General features: G+C 42.2%; 1 protein-coding gene across 1 annotated transcript in view; it reads left to right on the forward strand.

Annotated features, from left to right (window-relative positions):
• Positions 1–18,416, forward strand: part of F5 (coagulation factor V) — a 38,298-nt gene extending 19,882 nt beyond the window's left edge. The window contains exons 14-26 of the mRNA XM_068417364.1: positions 143–2,081; positions 4,015–4,180; positions 6,455–6,691; positions 7,193–7,403; positions 9,231–9,410; positions 11,032–11,148; positions 11,576–11,647; positions 12,744–12,838; positions 14,140–14,295; positions 15,125–15,269; positions 15,426–15,574; positions 16,339–16,521; positions 17,291–18,416. Coding sequence (XP_068273465.1) covers positions 143–2,081; positions 4,015–4,180; positions 6,455–6,691; positions 7,193–7,403; positions 9,231–9,410; positions 11,032–11,148; positions 11,576–11,647; positions 12,744–12,838; positions 14,140–14,295; positions 15,125–15,269; positions 15,426–15,574; positions 16,339–16,521; positions 17,291–17,479 — 3,839 coding nt within the window. The 3' untranslated portion in view covers positions 17,480–18,416. The remainder of the gene's footprint in view (positions 1–142; positions 2,082–4,014; positions 4,181–6,454; positions 6,692–7,192; positions 7,404–9,230; positions 9,411–11,031; positions 11,149–11,575; positions 11,648–12,743; positions 12,839–14,139; positions 14,296–15,124; positions 15,270–15,425; positions 15,575–16,338; positions 16,522–17,290) is intronic.

An 18,416-nucleotide genomic window follows, 5' to 3' on the forward strand; every position in this document is an offset into this window, starting at 1 on the left:
CCCAGATGAGGGTTAGCACTCTGCTATAGCAGGTGCTGTAGAAAGAAATGAACCCAGCAACTTGTCCTGACCACTTACATGATAGGCAATGTCCACTCTTGTAACTACTGCATATTAGAAAAACACTTTATTTCAATTGCAGGTACTTGGCTTTTAGCATCCTGGGGTACTCCAGAGATGAGTTACGGCATGAGGCTGAGATTCAGAGATGCCAAATGTGACTATGAGGAAGATTACATGTTTGATGTTGTGGATTTCACTTCCATCAAGACTGATAAAAAGGCTGTTTCTGCCTCAGTTGAAGAAGATGTGCAAGAAGGAGGAGATAAGGAGGATTCGGATTATCAGGATTACCTGGCTTCTTTTTACTCCATACGAAGCTCAAGGAAGGCAACAGGCAATGAAGAAAAACAAAACCTTACAGCTCTAGCCTGGGAACAGTACGAAGGCACTGCTGCCGTGAGTGCTGAGGTGGCAGCTGGCTCTGTTCTGACAGCTATAAATAGTAGTGAATCCACAAACACCTCTGAGTTCTTAGAAACTCCTATCACTCCTCTTCCCCCAATCAAGGCCGAAACATTCCAGGCAAATCACACATCACTCACAGCAGAAGAGGACTTATTTTTAGCTAGCACAAGTGACGGAAAGGCTGACTTGCTGTTTGAGAATAGAAGCCAAAGTAATTATGAAATAGATCACGGTAACGTGTCTGCAAGTGAACACTTGCTGAGCAGTGGGGAAGGCCAAATGAATGTTGCAGAAGAGCTTCCAGCTGAAGGAAAGGACAGTACATTTTTTTCAGAAGAGCATCAAGAGGAAAGCATGGGAAGAAGAAATTATAACATCAGGAGTAAAAGGAAAAGGCGAAACTCACTGGCCATGAAGTTTTACTCCGTCCAAAAGATGACTGCCCTTCTAAATCATGTACGAAATAAAAATGGCTCATTTTTTGACAAGACAAGTATACCTCATTCTGTGCATCCTGCAGAGAACACATCCGATATAGCCATGGTGGGAACCAGCCAGCTTCCAAATGATTATGATGATGAACTGGAAGAGGAGGAAACCAAGATGGAAAATGCCATGCGTCCAGATAACTTGACGCTTGCTTTGGACCTCATTGTAGAAGATGGGTCTAATGCGTCCAGTCTCTCTGAACCCAAGCTATCCAAAGATAAACAAGCAGATATTTTTTCTTTAGATCATATGTTAGGCAATATAAGCCCTAATTCCAGCCCTGCCCTAGCGAAGAACTTACTAGAAGCATCATTGCCCAGGGCTGGGAAATATTCATCTAAAATGACAAATGAGGAATGGAATTTGGTGTCTGCAAAGGGGAGTCTGGGATTAGAGGCAAATTTAGATAAATCTGTTAGTGGTAAGTTAAATCATCATGGCAGAAATGGTACAGCATTCATAAATGAGAAGCATATGAAGAAGTATCAAGGGTTCTCACATCTAATGGAAGAAAAACAGAAAGGGAGCCACATGCACCCAACTCTGAAAGGAAAGGAGGGGAACAAGAATGATACTATGAGTACACCTGGAACCTTCATCAAGATCCGAAGGAAAAAAAAGGAATATCCAAAAACGACCCACTTGCTGAGCCCAAGGAGTAAAAAGCCCCAAAATATCACCAATTCTATGGCAGAGTTTGGCCGTACGTTGTTTCCAGGTGATACCAACCACACGACACTGCCATGTTGCACTAACACCACGGGGGCACTCAGTGAGGCCAACCATACAGCAGATCTGAGCAAAGCCAGGCATGGAGAGTCGCTAAATTACACACTCACCCCACGGCAGCTTAAACCATTGATCACGATTGGGCTTCCCCAAGAAGATGGAAACTATGAGTATGTTACGGAAGGATCTTACAGCGAGGAAACATCAGGTGGTGAATACGAATACCATTATGTGAGCTTTGATGACCCATATATGACAGACCCAAAAGTGAATATCAACGAACAACGCAACCCAGATGACATTGCTGAACATTACCTGCGTAGCAAAGGGAATGAGAGGAGATACTATATTGCAGCTAAAGAGGTCTGCTGGAACTATGCAGGATATAAAAAAAGGTTTGGCTAAATCATTTGCTTTCATTTTGCACACCATCCTGGTACATATGAGCAGAATGTTGGTTCACATGTTGATAAAACTTAAGAGCATCTGTAATGTGCAATGTGATTTCCAACATTGCAGTTGCAGAACCCTAAGAATTTTACATGGGAGGCTGGGACCCCCCTAGAGTGTCACAGAGGGAGATTACTATGGTCAAGAGCAACACAACTAAGAACTTTTTTTTTTCTTTACCTTTGTTTTCCTAACACCCTTTTGTAGACTCACTAGAAACACTCTTTAAAACAGAAGTTGAAAAACCCACTGTAAGAGGTCAAGAGGGAAACTTCCAGTTAGTTTTGTTATACTTGAATGACCTATTTTACTTCCTCCTTGAGTTCTTGGATTCTGTAGTAGAGACAGGATAGAGACCTCCCTGTACACAGTCTTTCCAGGAGTGTAATGGACTAACTGATCTGATACAGACAGGAGGTGCTTACAGGCAGGATGAAATCCCAGTTTCTAGCACTAGCAAGAAATGGTTCTGATGTCTCGGTTCTAGATTGTAAAATAGGATAGTAGCACTTCCCAGCTTCACAAGGCTGCAGTACTGAAAAATATATGAAAGATGCAAAGTGATTAACCACACTGGTGTTGCTTTATGCTTACAATAATTCATGCAGCTTTATTTTTACTTTATTGTTGTTCCTACTGTTTAGAGAAATCGGAAGGTGACTGGATCACAGACCCTAATGCTGAGGGGTTTTCTTACATTTTGACAGGGAAGACTGACCACTATGCCACAGCAAAGAGTATATGTGACTTGAGAGAAACTCTGTACTTAAAAATTCATTATCTTAATTCATACAAATTAGGATCAGTGCTCGCCCTACAATGTGTACAATTCCTAGTCACTTTTCATCAAAAAGCTGAACTTTGGGGCCCTTGAAATGAGCAAAACTGCCACAACTTCAGGTTTTTATCAAAAGCAGCAAAAACAGGAGCAAGAAAATTTTCATTGTACAAAATTCAGCTCCAAACATGTAATATTTCTCAAACTGAATTTCCATTTTATTTGATTGATTTCCCCCCACACACACACACTATTTCAGTATTCTCTCAGGTCTCCTCCTGCCTCATCTCAGTCCATATAAATGGTACTTGCAAAAATGGCAGAAACCACAGCCAGTTTCTTTGTGCACTTGCAAAGTAAAGAAATCCTTATGCTCAGAGCTCTGGATAGATCTCCCCAGTGAGGTTCTTCCTCAGCTGGTGTGAGGTGCATAGTTCCAGTGAAATTAACTGGAGAGCCCGAGGCATATACCACCATCTTAGTGTGTTGGAGAGCTGAAAACCAGCCTTTTTTCCTACTAGATGACTTTGGTTAAGTTTCTGGTTTTTGCAGAATTGATAATGAGGCAAGGTTTGTAGGGAGTGGTAATATTTTTTTATCAGAATAATAGCATTTTGGTGCTTCTCTTTAAGATCTGAAGAATGGTTTGAATGGCTAAAACCTTATTTTTTTCTTACCAGCTCTGTGTTGCAAAATGCAGATATAATCAAATGTAAAATGTGTTTCTGTTAGCTTTCCAGAGAAGGTACATCTATGAGACAGTAGGGTGTAGGTGGTAGGCTCACTATACTCTGAGCTAAGCTCTGATTCAGATTATTAAGGCTAATGGTAAAAAAGGAAAACAGAGCTCAGGTGGGTTTTCAGAGACTAGCTGGAGTTTTTCAGTGATAGCTGACCACATCTTTGAAGGTTATTGTACCCAACTGTAAAACTGGAATTGCTTAAACATTGCAAGTCATGATTCTCAGAATCATCTGACGATTATTTGTGTGTTTATTCTTTATGTTCTAAAATGTTCATCCTGTACAAGTTCTCAGATTTCATCACAGCTATTATTTCTGATTCACTGTGTGGGTTTTTAATTGGGGATTTCCTTTCAGTACAACGATGAATGACAGAACCTGTAAAGATGGCACCGCATATAAGGTGATTTTCCAAAGCTATACAGACAGTACCTTTACGACTCTTCAGGATGAAGATGAATATAAAGAACACCTTGGCATCCTGGGGCCAGTTATCCGGGCTGAAGTGGACGATGTTATCCTAGTAGGTCAATGTTTTGAATATGTGTGCAGGATAAGATTCTTGTGCTGATCTTAGTGTGATAGGGAATGGGTCTAAAAATACCACAAATTTTTAAAAGATGAAGATGGGGAAACAGTTTTCAAAGCTAGAAATTGCACTGTGAACATATAAGCACAGTGGGACCTTAGAGATCATCTAGTTCCACCCCCCTGCCACAGACAGGGACATCTTCCACTAGACCAGGTTGCTCAAAGACCCATCCAATCTGGCCTTAAACACTGCCAGGGAGGGGGCAGCCACAGCTTCTCTGGGGAACCAGTTCCAGTGTCTCACCACCCTCACAGTAAAGAATTTCTTCCTAATACCTAATCTAAATCTCCCCTCTTTCAGTTTAAAACCATTCCCCCTCATCCTGTCACTACTTGCCCGTGTAAAAAGTCCCTCTCCAGCTTTCCTGTAGCCCCTTCAGGTACTGGAAGGCTGCTAGAAGGTCTCCCCAGAGCCTTCTCTTCTCCAGGCTGAACAGCCCCAACTCTCTCAGCCTGTCTTCATAGGAGAGGTGCTCCAGCCCTCTGATCATCTTCATGGCCCTCCTCTGGACTCATTCCAACAGCTCCATGTCCTTCTTATGTTGGGGGCCCCAGAGCTGGACACAGTACTCCAGGTGGGGTCTCACGAGAGCAGAGTAGGGGGCAGAATCACCTCCCTTGACCTGCTGGCCACGCTGCTTTTGATGCAGCCCAGGATACGATTGGCCGCCTGGGCTGCAAGCGCACATTGCCGGCTCATGTTGAGCTTCTCATCAACCATCACCCCCAAGTCCTTCTCCTCAGGGCTGCTCTCAGTCCATTCTCTGCACAGCCTGTATTTGTACTTGGGATTGCCCCGACCCACATGCAGACCTTGCACTTGGCCTTGTTGAACTTCATGCTGTTCACACGGGCCCAGCTCTCAAGCCTGTCAGTGTCACTCTGGATGCCATCCCTTCCCTCCAGCATGTCGACCGCACCACACAGCTTGGTGTTGTCAGCAAACTCGCTGAGGGCGCACTCAATCCCACTGTCCATGTCGCTGACAAAGATGTTAAACAGCGCCAGTCCCAGTACTGACCCCTGAGGAACACCACTCATCACTGGTCTCAGCTTGGACATCAAGCCGTTGACCGTAACTCTTTGAGTGCGACCATCCAGCCAATTCCTTATCCACCGAGTGGTCCATCCATCAAGTCCATGTCTCTCCAATTTAGAGACAAGGATGATGTTTGGGACAGTGTCAAATGCTTTGCACAAGTCCAGGTAGATGACATCAGTCACTCTTCCCTTATCCACCAGCGCTGTAACCCCATCGTAGAAGGGGTTACAGTTTAAGTTTAACGTTAAAAAAAAAAAATAAGTTTTTTAAACCCAGATTGCACTGAAAATATTACTTTTTTTATGTAAAGGGAGCTTCTCATTTTTTTTAAAGGATATTAGTAAATTTGTATTCAAGATGAATATATATATTCATCCAAAAAGTGTATTTTCCTCTGAAAAGTTTTGCTGTAAATGGGTTGGTTAGTTCTAATAGAAACAACAAGAATGGAGGGGAACTGTATCCCTGGTGATACATTGGTATATTTGCATTAGAAAGCACATTGCTGTAGAGTTTCCCTTCTCTCATCCTTCTTCATCCAGTTTTCCAGCACACAGGGATGGAATTAGATGGGGAGAGTAGATCTCACTGCTTTCTGCTATTTTCAGTAGTCGTGCGCAACAGGAACACACTGAGCTGCATTTAAAAACATGAGTACGAGTAGAAAGAGGCTCTTTTAGCTTGGGAGCGTTGTTCTCTGAGGAGAGGTAAATGTGTAATCTCCCTGTCCTCGTGCTTCTCTGGGACAAGTGAGAAGCACTGATTTAGTGAGTGATACGTACAGAGGTTACTGTTTTGTGCCCCTCTTCAGTGCGACTGTGCAGCAAAGTGTAAGAGGTAGAAATTCCCCATCTCCCTCCTTGCTGTAATTAAGCATATCCAGGTGTGAAGGGCAGCAGTAAAACTCCGAGGAACACAGACTCCGTGGAAGACAGGGAGTTAAGACTCATGCTTTCTACTTTTTAATTAACTACCTGCATCAAAGGGGATGACTCTGCATGGAGATGTCAAAAGCTATCCCTGCTGGATTTGCCATGCACAGTGTGGCCTGTAATCATTGTACAAATCTCGACCCTCGTTTGAGGTTATGGGAGTGTATTGTGTGGGGACTTTGGTTTAGGCCTGAATTTGTTGAACAGAATCTATTTCTTTTTTATTTTTTAGGTTCATTTTAAGAATCTGGCATCCAGACCATATTCTCTCCATGCTCATGGACTATTCTATGAAAAGTCCTCTGAGGGAAGCATTTATGATGATGAATCTACGGCTTGGTTTAAGGAAGATGACGAAGTTCAGCCAAATAACAGCTACATATATGTATGGTATGCAAACAGGCGATCGGGACCTGTGCAGTCAGGAGCAGCTTGTCGGTCCTGGATCTACTACTCTGATTTAAATTTGGTAAGGAAATCAAAATAGAAGTGGTAGTGTAACTGGGGTCATCCCAGAATCACAGAAACATTTCTGTTGGAAGGGATCACTAGACATCAGCTAGTCCACCAACCCCAACTCAAGCAGGGTCAGCTACAGTAGGCTGTCCAGGACCATGTCCAGTCAGGTTTTGAATATCTCCAAATGATGTTACTATATGGCTGTAGAAATGTAAGCTGCAGAACACATTTTGGATAGCTGTCCTTTCTTTTGGGCCTGATGTTCCTGTCTGACATTTAATCTCTTACACTCAGTTAAAAGAGGATAAAAGTTAAAAGATCCTGTTGAAGGATTCAAATTGGGGAGCTCTTTGGTAGACTGAGCAGGGGAAAGTAAAGATACAAGGCAACAGCAATTCTGACCTCTGCTTTAAATTTTTAGGGCCTGATGCATTTCTACACAATGCTATGTTTTTTTGACATCTTTTGGGAAATCCACTTTTACTTTTAACATGAGTTTATTACCTTCTAGGAGAAAGATATTCACTCTGGTTTGATTGGGCCAATACTGATCTGTCAAAAAGGAACCTTCAGTAAGTCAAACAGCAGCAGAACATCAGCCCGAGACTTTTTCTTGCTTTTTATGGTCTTTGATGAGGAGAAAAGCTGGTACTTCGACAAACATTCTAGAAGGTCTTGTACTGAGGAGACCCAAGACATGCAGCGATGCCACAAATTCTATGGTAATTATTTCATTTTGCTGAGTATTCAGTTTATTGGGGTAGAGGGAAAGGTGTTGGGGGAGATATCTCAGCTCACAGTGCCTTTGAACATGCATAAATCCTACACGTTAATTATGTGAATCACAGTATTGTCTTGGTTGGAAAGGACCTTTAAGATCATCAAGTCCAACCATCAACCCAACGCTACCAAGTCAACCACTAAACAATATCCCTAAACAATATCCCTAAGCACCACATCTACTCGTCTTTTAAATACCTCCAGGGATGGCGACTCCACCACTTCCCTGGGCAGCCTGTTCCAATGCTTTATAACCCTTTTGGTGAAGAAATTTTTTCCTAACATCCAATCTAAACCTACTCTGGCGCAACTTGAGGCCATTTCCTCTTGTTCTATTGCTTGTTACCTGGGAGAAGAAACTAACACCCTCCTCACTACAACCTCCTTTCAGGTACAGCAATAAGGTCTCCCCTGAGCCTCCATTTCTCCAGGTTAAACAACCCCAGTTCCCTCAGCCGCTCCTCATCAGACTTGTTCTCCAGACCCTTCACCAGCTTTGTTGCCCTTCTTTGGACTCTCTCCAGCACCTCAATGTCTTTCGTGTAGTGAGGGGCCCAAAATGGAACACAATATTCAACATGCAGCCTCACCAGTGCCGAGTACAGGGGGACAATTGCTTCCCTTGCCCTGCTGGCCACACTATTTCTGATACAAGCCAGGATACTGTTGGTCTTCTTGGCCACCTGGGCACACTGCTGGCTCATACTCAGCCGGCCATCAATCAATACCCCCAGGTCCTTTTTCACCAGGCAGCTTTCCAGCCACTCTTCCCCAAGCCCATAGCGGTACATGGGGTTGTTGTGCCCCAAGTGCAGGACCAGACACTCAGCCTTGTTGAATCTCATACAGTTGGCCTCAGCCCATCAATCCAACCTGTCGAGATCCCTCTGCAGACCCTTCCTGGACTCCTTTGCCCTTCAGGACTGCCTCCCAAGGGACTCTGACAACCAGGCTCCTAAACAGGCCAAAGTCTGCCCTCCAGAAGTCCCAGGTAGCAGTTCTGCTGACCCCCTTCCTTACTTCTCCAGGAATCGAAAACTCTACCATTTCATGATCACTATGCCCAAGACGGCCTCCAACCATCCAATGTGGTTTTGTTGTTGTCCATTGTACCCATAATAGTCATAGTTTTATACATAAAGATTAGCATTGACTGGAAATTTGTTATTAAAATGAAGAAAGGACATATTAGACTGAAGCTTTCAACAGAAAACTTCTCTCTCACACTCACATACATCTACCCCCCGTATTTAAAAAGAAAAAAAGAAAACCAAAAAACCCTCTTTTCAGTCAGAAGCTAATACCCTGAAAGCTTTTTGCAAGAAATTTAAAAATATTGTAATAGTTTGACAAATCAACTAGTTCTACTGAGGAATTCAAAGCAGCTGCGGGACAGCCCTTCGTATAACTGTGGATACAGAGATTTTAGTCGTGTAGAGTTGACTAGGTGGCTGACTGATCCAAGGCAAGCCTTTGTTCTCTTTGAAATAATGGTCAATAACAAAACTCTTTGTTTCTGTCTTTGACAATCTGATGCTTGTTTGCTGTAAGTGATCATGTTTGAAAAAGGAATGTTGAGAATTGAAATCTGCCTTTTGAAAATGTGGTCTATAAAATCAGTTATTAATCGAAGGTGTCAGTTGTGACTGTACAGCTGTGGACACGTAAGCTGCAGAACACGTTTTGGATGGCTGTCCTTTCTTTGGGGCCTGATGTTCCCATCTGGGAGTGGGTTTTACTTACTAACAATACATTTTTTTTTTTTTCAGCCATTAATGGGATTACTTACAATTTGCAAGGCTTGAGGATGTATGAAGGTGAACTGGTCCGATGGCATTTGCTGAATATGGGTGGGCCAAAAGACATTCATGTTGTTCATTTTCACGGACAGACCTTCACAGAACAAGGAGAGCCAAAGCATCAGCTTGGTACATACACACTCCTTCCAGGTAAGTATCAGAGCAGAATAAGTTCTAAGGGGTGATCGTTGCTGTCTGTCATCATCATACCAGTGTAAAGGTGAACAGATGTTGGCTTTGGGCACAATGAGAAAGATTTTGAGAGCGCTAACAGTTCATTTGCCTATGATGCTCAGGAGGAAAATCATCACTTTGCACCTCACTTAACACTGTGGGAAGGGGGGAAATAAAGGTAACATTGCTGTCCTTTAAAACTAGAAACGTGAGTAAAGTTACAGACAAAACTTAAGTGCTTGGACAAATGTCTTCCTCTCAGATCAGAAGAGATAATATATATAAAAAATGAATAGCAGTATGGTCTGCAGTTCTGGTTTGGGATTTCCTTGCCACTCACCAGGTAAGTAAGCAGGAGCAGGGTTCTCTCCTTTGTTGCATCTCTCTTTTCCTATCTGCAAAGTACATCATAGTGCTGGGCTTGGCTTTGGAAGGTGCTCAGCAGTAAAGGTCAGTACTGGAAAAAAGAAGGCAGTAGGACAGAGTCAGCAACCAATTCCTCATGAAATTACGTATGCACAATAGCGCAGCCATCCTGTTCGTGTGTCCCCAGGCTTCAGTACCACTGAGGTCTCACTGACGTTTGCTGGGAAAGACTACTGGTATCTGGCTCAGTCTGGTGAAGGTTTATTTTTATGACATCAAGATGAGTGTGATACAGAAGAGAAAGAGAGGATTCTTATGTCCAGGAAGAAAGGAAATGGGCTAAGAGCATTCATTAGGCCACAGGATATTCTCCTTTGCCCATCACTGTCAGTAGTGTGTGTGTGCAATAACAGGACTTATGAAACCTGTATTGCCAGCTACAAGTGTTTTTTGTTTAAAAAAAAGAAGGGAACAAGGAGATCAAAATAATGGGATTGGCTTGGAATAATAGCATTTTATTTTAGTGAACACTAGGTCGTTTATTCACTATTAAGGCTATTTAAGGTGATGTTTTTCACTGACATCTACATATGTTTTTGTTTAAATGGGAACTAGAATTATCACGTCTGCACTAAGAATATAAGAAAAGCAATGAAGCATGTACTGTGCTTTCTAAAAAGTGCAGCAAACAGCCTAAACCATATCTGCTTCCTGCTCAATCCTTGGCCCTCCTGGGGCATGCAGAAAGTTGAGGGGAGGGCCCATACATCTGATTCTCCTACATCTACTTTTGTCTTCTTTCCATCCATTCTTTACATTACTTGAACACCACACTGGGGCAGCAGGAGTAAGAACTATAATCAGTACCACAGAATTAACATCCCTGTGTTATGTAATAAACGTAACAGTACTGTTCATTACAGGGCTCAGCACTGTGTTTAATGTGCAGGTATCTGTTGTTACATACAGGCATCCAAGGTTTTGTGCACCAGCAGCAAAAGTTAGGTTTTGATCTGGTCACTTAATTCCAATCTCAGTCTCCAGCTGGAACTTGCTTGCTAATTAAAAAATGATTGAGACGTGGTAGTTATTGCGCGCTCTCCAATGTGTAGCGGGTTAGTTAATTTTTCTGGATTAAGTCATAGGATGATCTTTGGTTTAACATCCAGCCTCGCTAACATCAACCTTATAATGTTAACGTTTCTGATATGTTCTCTCCCATTTTTTCAAGGCTCATTTAGAACAATTGAAATGAAACCACAGAGACCTGGCTGGTGGCTTTTAGACACTGAAGTGGGGGAATATCAGCAAGCAGGAATGCAGGCATCCTATTTGGTTATAGAGAAAGGTACTGAACTAAGGTGTTTTGTGGCTGGGGGAGTCAGGCTTTCAGGATCACTAAAAATAAATTTGGGAGATTGTTCTGAAAAAACCCAAAGCATATTATCTGTGCTCTCAAGGAGGGGGTGGAGTGGTTACTGTAAATTTATTCTAGAAAAAAAAAATGCTTAGCCTCTAGCATGTTAGCTTTGAATTATTTTACTTTTATTCCTTTAGCATACTAGCTTTGAATTTGGGGTTTCCTCAGTGACCAGTGGATCAGTCTGCTGAGAGAAATCGCAGTGATTAACTTGGCCTTCTCTGGGAAGAGAGTGGTGATGTTACAGTATTACTAAGATTTGTTCTGAATTATGTTGGCTTAGAAGATTCCACCAGAATGTACATTGGAATAGCCCTGCTTTTCTTTAACAACAAACCTGCTGTGCTCTCTCTAGAGTGCAGGATTCCGATGGGTCTAGCAAGTGGAGTTATACTCGATTCGCAGATTGACGCTTCACATCATATAGGTGAGTTAATACTTGAAAAGGTCCAGGCAGGCTCCTGGATATCCCCAGCAAAGTATTGTGGTTCCATATTCTTTTGGCATCTCATGATACGTTGTGCAAGATCAGTTCAGCAGTGAATCAGCTGTCAGGGTAACAAGCTCTCCAGTGATGCAAGCAGAGACTGTGAGCTGTACTAGTTGTGCTCTGCCCTCATCATTGTATTTCAGCAGTGTCACGGGTCTATTGTCAGTATCACAAGCCTGAGAGTCAGGGAGTCCTCCATCTGTGGCCTGCTGGATGACCTGGAACAAATCCAGCTTTATCTTTTTGCCCTTTGGGTTCCCTGCTTGAAAATCAGCAGCAAGTGTTCAAAAAGCTTGTGAGATTTGCATGTGGTATGAGGCGCAAAAGGACAAAGTGTATCTGTTATGAAAGATTTGGGAACCTGGCATCTAGAGCAATAACAGAGTCTTTAATTCATCAAGTTTGTTCCTGGTATAAAAGTGAGATCATTTGATAGAGAAACTGATAGAATTTTACACGGATAGTGGCAAATCAAGGTATACAGGTTACACATGCATGCAGGAACACAGATCCTTTCACTCGAAATAACAAATAAATTACTTATTTTGGAAAACTGATTTTTCTGTGGATTTAATTTCCTTTCTTCATTTCCCACCACAGTGTTAGGAAGGCTTGAAAGCTGTGTTGTCATGCATATTTCATGTCAGTTGTTAACATGGAAACCTCCTGATGCAGAGGGAAGCTCTCTGCCATGAATGTAGAGCACATTTTGTGTCTGGTCCTGCTGGTGGCCAAAACTTCTTTAGCAAACTCTAGACCCTGGTTCCAGCTCAGTAGACAGTACATTACATAAAAGGCTGTTATTTTTAGTCATTCTGCTAACTATAAAACTTTGCAGGGTAACAGCTGACTTTCAGTTGCTGACCATGTCTGAATTATCCTAGATTATGGTTTTAGAGTCTAGTGGTTGGGGTTTTTTCCCAAGACAGATTGGAAAAGAACTGAAGCACTCAACACCAGTAGATAGTTACAGCCTCCATTTTTTTTCAGCACTTCTCTTTAAATTCTTCCTTTATTCATATTTTCTTTCTAGACTACTGGGAACCTAAATTAGCCCGATTACACAATTCTGGAACATACAATGCTTGGAGCACTACAGTGAAAAAAGAAGAACTCGCTTGGATCCAGGTATGGTTTGGTACAACATGTGCTTGACCATCATTGAGGCTGGGTATGGCCATACAATCCTGTGGTATGATTTTCCTGCAGCTTGTTTTAGAAGGTCAAGCTGCTCTTGTTCTTGCTGGGAAGACTGCTGGGGAAAACTGAAAAGATGCAGCAAACTTGATTGGTGATACCATAAACTGTCCACCTCCCCTGGAGTAACCCAGTCTCTACTGCTGTTGAGATCCATTGGCTGGACAGTGACCCTCACAATTTAGACTGTTTTGTAGGCAAATGGAGTCATTCTTTCCGTTACTTTTTTGTTTTCCTCTGTCTACCTAACAGTACATATTTATATTTATGTACGTTTGTTGGGTGATCATTTAAAGTGTAATACTCTCAAATGTTGCTTCAGATAGTTTTGTGTGTGTCCAACTTGACGTAGCGCAGTGGCTTCACAGGGAAATTAAGTTTATAATTATGGCCTCAAGCACTGTATCATTCAGTCACCTCACTTGTTCCACCTTTTTCTTCCATCCCGACACTTTTGCACCGGACAGCAAATTTGCACGCAAATTTAGGGAAGGTAGTTGATTTCTTAGAAATCTCATTAAAATTGGCAGTTGGGAGAAAAAACAGACTCCAAACTAGTGTTGCAGTGTAAGTTCAAGTTAGTGGAGGTGAAGTAGAGGGGAGAAGGTTGGGGGATCTGATGTGGAACTGGAAATAATGTTGAGAAGAGAAAGAATTTGATAGGGGGCATGGTAGTGAGAAGCTGAGGCTACTGCAGTAAAGCATGGAGAGATGTGGAGGGCATACCCCAAAGAATGAGTTTCACTGCTGGTAGGAACATCTTGCTGATATGATTTTATGTGCTAAGTTTTTGAATCTGATATCAGCAGGAATGGTGGCTTTTCAGCACTTCAGAATGTCATATCCCTTTTCTCACCCTGAGTATCCAAACCTAGAGGCAGCTTATGAAAATAGGAGCCTTGAATTTCTCTATACTCCTTTTGCCTATTTGTAAAATGAGGATAGCAGAGTTCTGCCTAGCATGGAGACACAGATATTTTTGAGGTGTCTGTGGTGCTGTGCTGACCACTGTAAAATGGCCTCTGAAATTAAATGCAGACACAAATAAATACACAAGTGAAATGGGAGAGACAGCATTCATTTGGACTCTGGCATCTGCTTGTATTCCTCCTTAGAGTGTTAATGTTGTGGGTTTTCAAATGCAGGGCTCAAAGCTGTTGTGTAGATGCCGAAGACTGAAACGGATTTCACTGTGCATTATTGGCTTTGTAAACACCGTTTGCTGTTCCTAGGTGGACTTTCAAAGACAAGTTCTGTTAACTGGGATACAGACGCAGGGAGCCAAGCAGTTTTTGAAGTCCTTTTACACCCAGAAGTTCTTCATTGTTTACAGCAAAGACAAACGGAAATGGAGCACCTTTAAAGGAGACAGCTCTCCAGCACCAAAGGTCCGTATGTGCCATACGGGTTGTGACAACCTAGGTAGCATCATCGGAAGATGCAGTGAGGTGACAGTTTTATGTTAAGAGATAGTGGGAAAAAATGATGGCCTTCAGAGACTTATTAATACAGCTTGAGGCCCCAACAACCTAATCAAAATCAGACCAGAAGACAAATTATAAAGTGAGGAACCTCCTAGACTGGGGTTTAGATGGGCCTTGTGACCTTGACTGTAGAGTCTGGCTTTCTCACAAGCATCTCTCCCTACTGTTATTTCCTAAGCCCATGTCAGCTTCTTGAAGCAAGCAGGAAGCTGAACTAAATTGAGGCTCTACCTCATTTGGGACTAGATCCTCCTTCATCTTCCTTCCTTCCTGTTGTCACAACAGTTGAATGTTAAACTGTCTGAATTGCCTGCAGGAGGCCTCTGTAGTACTTGTGGCCTTACTCTGCAAGAGGTTCATTTTATGTCCAGCCACTCCAGCCCTAGCAATTACATCTCCCTCCAGTTTACCCTGAGGTTTTTATGATACAACTCCCAAATTGAAAACTTGTTGTCTCTCCTTTTGCCTCTTTACCAATGTCTTCTTACGGACTTACATAGTGCATAGAAATGGGTTGCTTATTTGAACTGAGGCCTTCAGGTGCTTCCAAATATGCTAAGACAAGACAGGACCATGAAATACTTCAAATTGCCCTTCAGCATAGGGCGCTCCATCGCAGTGGATGGGGCTAATGGCATAAAAAAGACTACTTTTGTAACAGAGCAGGTTTTCAGCATCCAAGCTTATGTTTGCACTAAATCAATGATATGTGGATTTTCTTTTTCTTTAATAGATTTTTGAAGGTAATTCCGATGCCTATGGGGTAAAAGAGAACATCTTTGATCCCCCTATTATTGCTAGGTACGTCAGAGTCTACCCAACCGAGGCCTACAACAGGCCTACTCTTCGCATGGAGTTTCTGGGCTGTGAAGTAGATGGTAAGAATGGGTCATGTGCTGGTGCTTCCTTTCTGGCAAATTTTTACCTAGTATGTTAAACAAAGCTAAAATTGTGAGTGTTCTCAATTCCAAAATTGTTCCTTAGGCTGTGGCTACTTGGACGAACTGGAGGTAACATGGTGCTTCTTTTAACAGGTTGCTCTTTGCCACTTGGAATGGAAAATGGAGAGATCAAGAATACCCAGATAACAGCCTCATCTGTTAAGACATCCTGGTTTAATACATGGGACCCTTCACTTGCTCGTCTCAATCAGAAAGGAAGGATGAATGCCTGGCGAGCCAAGGTAACAAGTGACAAACAGGGACGACAGCAAGACAGCTACAGTTAACAAATCTGTGCTGCCTGGGTGCTCCTGCACTTCCTGCACGCTGTCTCCAGTGCCACGCGTGATAGGGTTACTCCACAGCTCTTTAGCCATCCTTTGGGAACAAGCCCGTTCAACTCTTCCAGTAGAAAACTTGTTGAACTTCTGGCAACAGCAATGAAATAATATTTTTGAGAGATAGATGGTGCCCTCTGGGCCAAAGCCTGCAGCACTTCCCTGCAGAAACAGCCCTTTTCATTTCAGAAGATGAATACAACTTCCATATTTGGCTCGAAGGGATTAAAGAAACCCATCCTGGGTTGGTTTATAGGCAGTGCAGCTTAATGGATCTGGGGGTGGATGACCTTCAGCAAGGCACGTGAGCTTCTGTGTCTTCAAAATGGAGCTGCATTTCTTTACGAAGCACCTTGAGATTTGCTGGAAGCTGCTGTTTTGTATAAGCATTAGTATTATGTTTTAATAGTGGAGATAAATCTGTGTTATTTTTTGTTATGTATTGGAAATTAATGTGGAAATCTTAAGACACCAAATGTACCACCTGCAGTGAAGAAGTTAATTGTATGGGCTGCCAAGAATGCTTGTGACTTTTGCCTCAGAGTTACTCTGCTGCACTTCGATACAATTTTGATGGAGTTTTAATTGTCTTTGAACAGGATTTTTCACTTAAGCAAATACAGACATAGACATGTTTGCTAATAGACAACACTTTTTGTCAATTGTAGTTGAACAACAACCAACAGTGGCTGCAAATTGATCTCCTCACAATTAAGAAGATAACTGCTATTGCTACCCAGGGGGTCAGCTCTGTAACTGCTGAAAACTTTGTGAAAACCTACGTGATCCTCTACAGCGACCAAGGCTCGGAGTGGAAATCCTACACAGATGGTTCAAGCTCCGTGACAAAGGTACCGTCTTCAGCGCAGACAGTTGTACCATTGCTTGCTTTTAGGTGCTGAGCACAGTCAAGGTCCAAAGGCAGAACACTCGGATAAAGAGAGGTTCTCATAGGACTTTAAAATGATAGGGAGCTGGGGTTCCTACAGGTAACGTCATAATATCCATCTGATAATAGTAATTAACAATAATAGCAGGAAAGAACACCAAATCTGTCGAGAATGCAGATAACATTGTGATAAAAGTAGCTCACACTATTTGTAAAGGAGGACATTTAATTTGAATGAACAATGGATTGCCCAGGGCCCCTTTTCAGCTTTTTTATTTCTGCCTTGATTTTGTAAGTGAAATTAATGTTAGTGAGCAGTTTTGCTGTAACAGAGCTGGAGAGATCCAGATACCCACAGAGCAGACACAGTACTTCATGTTGTTGCCCGTATCACCCCACAAGGGTTAATTAGCAGAGGTAAAATAAGGGAAGATTAATTTCTTTTTTTTAATTATTTTTTTTTTAGTCCATCCAAATTAGAATGGCAAATGTCACGGTGTGGATGGAAACAGAGGCTGTTTAATTCATTCAGACTCAGATATTGCTGGCCTGAACTAGCTTTGACCCAGCATTTTAGGAAGAGACTGGATGTGATCTTACGTAGAATCAGAAATGAGCCAGTCTGTCTACCCTGGATGGATCACGCAACAGCTTGGAACCATTTTAAAAAGCAAAAGCAGGTTTTTTTGAAGCGCTGTCTTTTAACTAATGGTGTGTTTGTGTATTTGCAGGTTTTCTTGGGTAATGAAAACAGCGATGGGCACGTCAAGCATTTCTTTAACCCCCCCATCTTGTCCAGGTTCATCCGCATTGTCCCAAGAACATGGTATCGTGGCATTGCCCTTCGGGTAGAGCTCTATGGCTGTGATTTTGGTGGGGGTCTGGCTGTGAAAAGGACTGACAAGTCTGGGAGCTCTTAACCTTTCGGCAATTGTCTTGCAGAAAACCAATTTTTTTTTAAACTCTTAAAACCATCATACTTAGTAGTTCAGATGTGTGCTTCCTCAAAGGACCTTAATGTTTTGCCAGCAAGAATGGAGAGAGGTTTCTTTGGCAGATGTTTCATTCCTACAAACACACGCTTTAGGAAACAGCTTCTTTTCTCTGGGAAGAAATAGCAGTCCCTTCTGATTTGTATTATCACTTCTTCATTCTAACCAGTACTCTGGCTTACTTTTTACTTAATTTTAAATTCTAAATCCCTAGGGATGGAGACTCTGGCCTTAATCCTGAGCCCTGATTATCTTCATAGAACCAAAGCAAGAATCCAGAGCCCCTGACATCCAGTCCCATACGAACTTTTAGACCATGGCGTCTAAAAGGGAGCTCCCTCGAACAGGAAGGCCTTGAGAACTGTAGCTGTTCAGTGAGAATACAACCTGGTGGTGGCAGAGGAGGGTTAGATGAAACTGGATAATGGAAACATCTGCATCTTCTTTACCATTTAGCTCTGACAGTGTTTTCACTAATAGAATTACTCTTGTGCACAGACCATACATGGATTTTTCCCAGGATGACTACATCTAGTGAAAATATAGACATAGTCCATGAACTCATTATTCCAGCAGAGTTTTGGCTTCTATCCTGTAAATTGTTTAATTGCAGAACTTCCACTTACCACAGCAGGTACCATTCAGCAGAGTGGATTTTTCAAAGTAGTTTGACTTTGAAGCTTGTATGCTGTTATCCAGGTTATATCAGTAGTCTTTTAATTCTTGCATCTTACAGATCGTACATTTAAAAATGAAGGTATAGAATGGGAGTGAAAAAAGTATAAAAACTAAACACCTATTTTCTTTTTTTTTTTTACTGTGTCATAAACTGTTGTCATTTTTCACTGGAAAAATAAAGGATAAT

Source organism: Nyctibius grandis, chromosome 23 (assembly GCF_013368605.1).
Source record: "Nyctibius grandis isolate bNycGra1 chromosome 23, bNycGra1.pri, whole genome shotgun sequence".
Lineage (NCBI taxonomy): Eukaryota > Metazoa > Chordata > Aves > Nyctibiiformes > Nyctibiidae > Nyctibius > Nyctibius grandis.